General features: G+C 51.0%; 1 protein-coding gene across 7 annotated transcripts in view; it reads left to right on the top strand.

Annotated features, from left to right (window-relative positions):
- Positions 1-8,498, top strand: part of PDZD2 (PDZ domain containing 2) — a 366,979-nt gene that overhangs the window by 345,083 nt on the left and 13,398 nt on the right. For all 7 annotated transcript variants that reach the window (XM_058716556.1, XM_058716576.1, XM_058716586.1 and 4 more), the window contains 2 exons: positions 1,203-1,338; positions 4,247-8,303. In XM_058716556.1, the coding sequence (XP_058572539.1) occupies positions 1,203-1,338; positions 4,247-8,303 (4,193 nt within the window). The remainder of the gene's footprint in view (positions 1-1,202; positions 1,339-4,246; positions 8,304-8,498) is intronic.

Raw genomic sequence — 8,498 nt, forward strand, 5'->3', positions numbered from 1 at the left:
ATTGACATTGGCTAAAGTGAAATTTTGAAAGATTAAATGTCCGTTTCATTTGTCCAGATGAGTCCTGGCCCTAAGTACCAAACTGAGATGCTGACCTTACAGTCATGGATATTACCATACTGTACACAGACAGTAATATCTACGTCTGTATAGCCTTTTGTGGGCTGTATGTTTTTGGTTGTTTTTTTTTTACTCATTTACTCATCTTTTATTTAAATCTCTGTGAGTTAGACAGGGCAAGTCTTATCCCCAATTTCTTCCCCATTTCTTTCTCCTGTGGTAAAATCCACCTTATGTGAAAATGTACAGTTCAGTGGTATTAATATGTTAATAATGTTGTGCATTCATCACCACCACCTCCTGAACTCTTTTCATCTTGTGAAACAGAAACTCTGTACCTGTTATATAATAACTCTCCCACCAGCCCCCAGAAACCACCACTCTGTCTTCTGTCTCTCTGATTTCTACTCCTCTCAATACCTTATAAAAGTGGAATCATACAGTTTTGTCTTTTTGTGACTGGCTTATTTCACTTCACATAATGTCCTCAAGGTTCATCCTTGTTGTAGCCTGGATCAGAATCTCCTTTCCAAGACTGAGTAATATCCCATTTTCGGTATATCCCCCATTTTGATTATCCAGTGATCTATCAACAGACACTTGAACTGCTTTCACATTTTAGCTATTGTGAATAGTGCTGCTATAAACATGGCAATACACATACCTCTTAGACCCTGCTTTCACTTCTTCTGGGTGTATACCCAGAAGTCGGATATGTGGATCGTATGGTATTTCTGTGTTTATTTTTTTGAGAAGCCTCCGTAGCCTTTTCCATAGCGGCTCAACCATTTCACATTCCCGCCAACAGTGCACAAGGTTCCGGTTTCTCCACATCCTCGCCAACACCTGTTATTTCTGCTTTTGATTATAGCCACCCTCATGGGTGTGGGGTGACATCTCAGTGTGATTCTGATCTGCAGTTCCCTGATCACCCACATTCCAAAGTTAGGAAAACTGAGGCTTAAGAAGAATGACAAGTCCATATAATTTCTAGTGGATCTCACACCCAGAATCTGGATCTCGTGGCTCCTCATCCGGGGTTCTCTGAAATTACCCAAACCAGCTCTTCTCTGTGTGTGAGGTCTTAGGGTGCAGAAAACCTGAAAACTGACGACAGTGACTTGTGGTTGTCATTGTGCCAGGAATCTCTGGGGAAGCTAACTGTCGAGGATGGACATGTCCCTTCCAACTGGGGGCCAGCCAGTGCCCCATGCCACCCAGATGCTGGCCACCGCACAGAGAACCTGCCGGAAGCTGCACCGGAGCAACCAAGGACAGGTAAGGTTATTTTGGTGCTGGTTAAGCTTCAAGATGGGAAGGCAGAAGTTACCCCTATACAAATGTTACACGTGGAGAACTTTGGGAAGCGGGGGGGGGGGGGGGGGGGGGGGGGGGGGCGGGGGATGCTTTTACACAGGTGAATGATATTTAAAAGCTCCTGCATTTAACAACTTTACTAAATCATTGTGCCTAAACTCCTAGTTTTAGTTCCACATCAACTGCATCCATTTTCAGTCAGTTGACACTCTTTACCTATTTTGTGATGTGAACCTTAGTGAATAAGTCATGAGATGACACAGAGGGGTTCCTGCCCTTCAGAATCTCAGCACTCTGCTTACATGAGATCAGATGCACCGAGAACTATCTTTTCCCTCACACATCCACAGAATGTAATATTTGAGCCGTGTGCTGAGGTCACAAGACACTCCTGGCCTGCACGGCTGACGCTGGCCCTGGCGGGCCGTCCTAAACACTTAATGAGTCCATCTCCACACACCTGTGGTCCCGCTCTAGCTCGGACACTGCACCGATGTCTTCTGCGTCCTCCTGTGCCTGCAACATCATTTGTAAGGCTGCTGGGCCTCCCTCCCCATTTTGTGCCATAACTGAGGCAACATTCTGCCCATTATTGGACATTTGGGGAGGTTTACAAGTGAAGGATTACTTTGAAACGTGACATCAAGGACTGCCTCTACATCATTTAATCTCCCCCAAAACACTTTTAAGTTACACGCTTTGCAATAAAGTCAAATTGCTAACAAAAACTTAAGGTTTGTTCAGCAAATGCATCTGAAACTGAAGAACGACTGTTAAATCCCTTCCTTTTGTCTCATTGTGACTTTTCCCCGAGATGGTACCAGCAGAAGCAGGAAAGTCATTCTGAAGGGAGTTCAAAAAGGCAGAGCAGAGAAGGACATGAGCCCATGGATTCGAATCTTGGCACGTCCCTCCCCTTCCACGGGGTCTGGGGAGGTTGTGTATGCTCTCCACGCATGTCTTGATAGGCCGACCTTGCTGTTGCCAAGTGCTGTCTACACAGAGGCCATGCAGTCGGGGTTTATAGATAACAGGGTGGGGTGTGGAGCCACCTTCCCGGGTGACCCTGGCTATAAACTCTGGCCCTGGATCCATTGCTTAACCACTCTGTGCCTCAGTTCCCTCCTGTTCCCAAGTAGATGGTGACAGGACCTACCTCACAGTCTTGGGAGGAAAATTAAGTGCATGAAAAACTCTTAGCACAGTACTAAGTCCTAATAACTAGTTCTTAATTGTTGACATGGGAACTTCAGGAGGGAAAAGGAATATGCAATTAAGATGATTTGTGTGGAAGGGGTGCCTGGGTGGCTCAGTCAGTTAACTGCCCAACTTTGGCTCAGGTCATAATCTCCCGGTTCGTGGGTTCGAGTCCCACATTGGGCTCTGTGCTGACAGCTCAGAGCCTAGAGCCTGCTTCAGGTTCTGTGTCTCCCTCTCTCTCTGCCCCTCCCCTGTTCACACTCTGTCTCTCTCTCCTCTCTCTCTCAAAAATATTTAATTTTTGGGGGCGCCTGGGTGGCTCAGTCGGTTAAGCATCCGACTTCAACTCAGGTCACGATCTCACAGTCCGTGAGTTCGAGCCCCGCGTCAGGCTCTGGGCTGACAGCTCAGAGCCTGGAGCCTGCTTCCGATTCTGTGTCTCCCTCTCTCTCTGCCCCTCCCCCATTCATGCTCTGTCTCTCTCTGTCTCGAAAATAAATAAATGTTAAAAAAAAAATTTTTTTTAATATTTAAATTTTTTTTAATTTTTAAGTAAAAAATTTAAACATTAATTAAAATATTAAAAAAATGATTTGTGTGGCAGATGTGGAGTGAATATAACGTTTGGGGAGACCATCATCTCAAAGCAGGTGCTTTCATTGTGACTGTTTCCCAGCAACCCATAGTTCCCAAGAAAATAGCAAATCTAATGTTCTTATTATGTCCTTTCTCCTGATTATAAGATGCCATGTGCCAGAGGTGAACAGATTAGCCCGAGTGTGTGGGGGCCTCATGAGGAGGCCCCTCCAGAGCCCGTCTCATGAAAGGACTTCATTTCCCACTGTCGCCAGCACGCATTGCCTTTCCCTGCGCCTCTGAGGTTTCATGCAGTCTCTTCTCTGCTTTCATTCCATTTTCTTCTTCGCCTTCCTCCCCATCACTGTGTGGCCTGACTCTCCCTGCAGAACTCCCCCCACCCCCCGCCCCCGACCCCTTCTGTCAGAGCTTCCCAGACTATGTGGCCTTCCAGCTCTCCCAATCCTCTCAACGCGGTCAAGACACAACCAAGGTACAGTGCGGACTTGCCTCCTTCTGTGGTGTCCTGTGTTTCTTCCCAAATTAGCCTCCTCCCTCCTGTCCTGCGCTGAGCAGTAAGTCCCCAGAGGTCATCACTTGACTGTTTTAGACTCTACAGCTCACAACTCCCACCATAAGGCCAAACCCATGACCTAGAGCTAAACCAGAGACCCGAAGCCTCTGCAGATGAACACAAAGCCGAGGGATCAAATAGAACAGCCTGACCCCTGAGGCCATTGCCATCAGAGCAGACGGTGTAAAGAAACCCAGGGGAAGGGCTTCTGGGGTCCCCATCCTTAAAAATAACCAAAAAGAGAGAAAAGGCAGAAACAAAGGGTTATTCTGCCAGCCAGTCTGAGTTATTTCGGAACGTCTAGAGCAGGGTGGTATTTGTTAGATGTGAGCGCTCTGTAATTTCAGAGGCAAAAACAGAACGACAAGGAGGCCTACATTTAGGCTGTGGGATGTCTTTCTGAAAAAAGACCAAAAATTTGAGAGTGTTTCATTTTCCTTTTTTTTTTTTTTTTTCAATTTAGAGTTTTTCTCACACTTTCCCCTCTCTCTCCCTGCTTCCCCCCTTATCTCCACACAGGACTGGATAGCCCCCCGGACCTCATCCCTACCCCAGAACAGAAGGGGGCAGCTCACCCTGAGCCCAGCAAGACCTCCATGGACACGGGGCCAGCAAGGCGGCCTGAGGACCGCGGAGAGCCAGTGTCACCCGGGGTGCCTGAGTCTGAGGACAGATGTCATGTGAGTCTCGCCCAGGAGAGCAGCGCCTCCCCAGGGAAGATGGCAGTGGCTCGCCGTGACTTCAGCAACCTTCCAGCAGCCCCAGAAGCCAACTTGCCCAGGAAGGCAGCTGCCCACAGGGGCGCGGGACCTGAGGCAGAGGCCGCGTCTGCAGCTAGTGGCGTCCTGTCCCCAGACCTCGTGTCCCAGGAGGAGAGACAGAGAAGTCCCGGTCACCACGGCAAGGCTCTGCAAGCAACAGGCGTCCTCGTGCCTGCAAATTCCTCAGGCTCTGCCCTGCCCGAGGGAACAGATTCTGTGTCCGAGAGGGCCCCGCAGGCCAGCCCCGCCCTGCCGTCACCCGCTGACCGGGCTGCAGGGGCGTGTGGGGGTGTCTCTGGGCACTGCTGCCCCAGGGAAAGTGGGGGCAGTCCTGTGACTGACATCGACACACTCATCAAGGAGCTGGATGCTTCTGAACCAAGACTTCAGTCTCCTCAGAAAGGGGACCGGTTGAGTCAAGTGGGACATTCTCAGGGTCAACCTCCAGCAGGCACTGGAAGTGGAAGTTCCCACCATGCTGAGCCAGTCGTGGGGAACCAGACCCCCACCCTAAGGAGGGCCTGGGCTGCTGGCCAGCCCCCTCCCCCACAGTGGGCCTCCCAGCCTTCAGTTTTGGATTCCATTAATCCTGACAAACATTTTACTGTGAACAAAAACTTTTTGAGCAACTACTCTAGAAATTTTAGCAGTTTTCACGAAGACAGCATGTCCCTGTCGGGCCTGGGTGACAGCACGGAGCCATCTCTCTCATCCATGTATGGTGATGCCGAGGACTCATCTTCTGACCCTGAATCGCTCGCCGAAGCCCCACGAGCTTCCACCAGGAACAACTGGTCACCCCCTCGTTCCCGCGGATCTTCTCACAGGGAAGACACTACAGAGTCTGAGGAGGAGCAAATTGAAATTTGTTCTACAAATGGTTCCCCCAATCCACCTTCAACTACTGCTCACGCACCTGCCCAGGCCGCACCCTGCCCTGTGTTGGCCAAAGTTCTGCCCTTAAAGCACAGTGCTCTGAGTCAAGTGGTGGGAAATCCACGCGAGAGAGCATCCTTTGTGCCAGGAAACTCATGCCCTTCAATTCCAAACTCTTCCCAGCCATTTCCTCTCTCGGATATAAGCTCTCAGGAGCATGAACTTCATGCAGATGTAAGGATTTTACAGAACCCCAGACCCTCGTGTGAAGAAGAAACCGTGGAGGCCACCAGTACTAGCTCATCTGTGGGGAACAGGCAGCCTCCTGAAGCCGCCACGCATTTCCACAACCCTCCGGTCGCTCTCAGCAGTCTGAACACGGTAGATGGTTTAGAACATGACTTTCTGGGTGTCGAGACCCCAAATAAAAAACAAGAGACAAATGTCAGTGCAACTGAAAATCAGTCCCCCTGTAGCGTGCATGTCCCTAAGAATGGAGAGTCTGTTTTGACAAATCTACATATCTCCGAAAGTCACGAGCTGGATGAGTTGCTACAGAAACCAAAAATGGTTTCCAGGAGGCCCATCATGGCCTGGTTTAAAGAAATAAATAAAAATAACCAAGGGACACATTCTCAGGGCAAAACTGAAAAGGAGCAACCCATGGCGCCCAGCAGAAGCCCTGACTCCAAAAGTCAGGTGTTGAGTTCCAGCCAGAATTCCAGAAAGGGGATTGCTGTGCCTAATAGCTCCCCCCAGCTGAAAGTGAATCTGGAAAATAAAGACTCGCCTAAAAAAAGTTCAGTGGAAACACTCTTAAGTAACTGTCAGAAACCCAAATCTGGTCCTAAGCTGAAGAGACTCAGCATCAAAAGCAAAAGCAAAGCCAGTTCCGAGGCCCCTGCAGCTCACGTTGCCAAGGCTGGTGGGACAGACCCCAGGAAACCCCTCATTTCACCCCAGACCTCCCACAAAATGCTTTTGAAGGGAGCATCTAACCAGTTCCACATAGACCACGAGGAGCTTGACAAAAATGCCACGGCCACCCCCAGGTCCCCCCAGTGCGTGCTGGAGACCAGGCCACCTGCTGCCCCGGGGTCACTGAAGCCGTCAGTGTCGGAAACGAGCATCACAGCGTTCATTTCGCCCCACACCTCCCCCAGGACTCTCCCTGAGCAGAGTGCATGCGGTAGATCCTACGTGGCTTTCCACTCAGAACCTAACAGAGGCTGCCCAGCGGCCCCCAGATCTCCTAAGTGTGGGCCAGAGACCAGGGCTCCCCCTGTGGCCTCGGGGAACAGCGCGTCCACAGCCACAAACGGACAGGAGGCCCCACCTCCTGGGCAGAGGGAGCGGCGCACGGCCAGCCGAATGGATTCGGCACCAGAAGTAGCCCGATCGGGCGTGACTGATGACAAAGGAGGCAGAATAATTACTGGTGATCCCCTAGAAAGAACAAACCAGCTGAAAATAGTTGAAATTTCTTCTGAAAGAATGCCCAAGAATGCATGTGGTGACAAGCTAGCTGAAAGTGACAGATTAAGAGGGTTCTTGGCCCAGAGCAACTGTCAGGAGAAGAGTGAGATCAGGTTCTGTCACCAGTCAGAGGAGACGTCCTCAAGTCATCCGCCGTCACTCACATCTCGTGCGTCCCAGGTAGAGCAGGAAACCCAGCGATCTTTCAGTGTGGCAAAACTGGCTTCCTCCTCCTCCTCCCCACAACTGCCTACTAGAAAGGTGGATTCCTCGCAGGGCAAGTCAAGTCAGGTGTCAGGCTCCCTCGGGATGACCAAGAACGGCACGTCAGCGGGCCCAGTGCCAGATGACCATCCATACTTCACACCAAGGCCAGCGACCAGGACCTACTCCATGCCGGCCCAGTTTTCAAGCCATTTTGGACGGGAAGCGCATGCTCTACACAGCCCAGGTCGCTCTCACCGGGACAGCCAGATCCCTGCAACAAGTGGGGGGCTCCTCGAGGCCAAGGCAGCCAGAGGTGGTGGTCTTGGCCTGGCTAACGGACAGGGCGTGTACAGCGTCAAGCCCCTCCTGGAGACATCGAGGAACCTTCCAACAACAGACGAAGGGGATGTTCTTTCAGTGCGAGAGACGAGCTGCCTAGTCACGGACAAAATCAAAGTCACTAGAAGACATTACTACTCTGAGCAGAACTACGAATCTACCTCATTTTTCTCTGTGAAGCAGAGGATCAAGTCTTTTGAGAACCTAGCCCATTCTGACCGGCTAGTGGCCAGGTCTGGGGTGTCTCCTTTTTTGTCAGCGAGCTCCAAGCCTCCCATTGGGAGACGGTCATCTGGCAGCATTGCTTCCGGGAGCCTCAGCCACCCCAGTGACCCAGCAGCAAGGTCACTGAGACGCAGCCTGAGTTCCTGCAGCGAAAGCCAAAGTGAAGCCAGCACCCTGATCCCCCAGATGACCAAGTCCCCATCCAGCACAGCATTGACAGTCTCCCAGCAGAATCCAGCGGAGGCCAGTAACAAGGGCCCTGACTCAGACCCAAAGAAATCACCTAGTCCTTCTGGAATTCCCACCCCAACCATGACCCCAGCCTCTCCCGTCAAAAGGAACAAGTCCTCGGTGCGCCACACCCAGCCCTCTCCCTTATCCCGCTCTAAGCTCCAGGAACTGAGGGCCTTGAGCATGCCTGACCTTGACAAGCTCTGCAATGAGGACTTCTCAGCGGGACCGACAGCCGTACTCTTCAAAACCGAGCTGGAAATCACCCCCAGGAGGTCGCTTGGCTCTCCTGCGGGAGGCCTCAATGGGTCCACTGCCCTTTCATGCCCCATGAAGCGGGGGGACAGGGCCTGTCCAGGAGGAAGCAGCCCTAAAGCCAGTGAGCCTGGGGCACCCAGTTCAGCCCATCATGTGGGTGAAACCACCTGGGATCTGCCTTCTGGAAAAGGCTGGTCAGTTAAGTAAGTATCTGCCTCTCCCCTTTTATTCAAATAAACTGTATAAAAACTTTTTTAATGTTTATTATTTATTTTTGAAAGAGAGACAGAGACAGAGACAGAGTACAGGAAGGGGAAGGTTAGAGAGAGGAAGACAAAGAATTCAAAGCAGGCTCCAGGCTCCAGGCTCTGAGCTCTCAGCACAGAGTCTGATGCGGG

This window comes from Neofelis nebulosa, chromosome 1 (assembly GCF_028018385.1).
Source record: "Neofelis nebulosa isolate mNeoNeb1 chromosome 1, mNeoNeb1.pri, whole genome shotgun sequence".
In the NCBI taxonomy this organism is placed as follows: domain Eukaryota; kingdom Metazoa; phylum Chordata; class Mammalia; order Carnivora; family Felidae; genus Neofelis; species Neofelis nebulosa.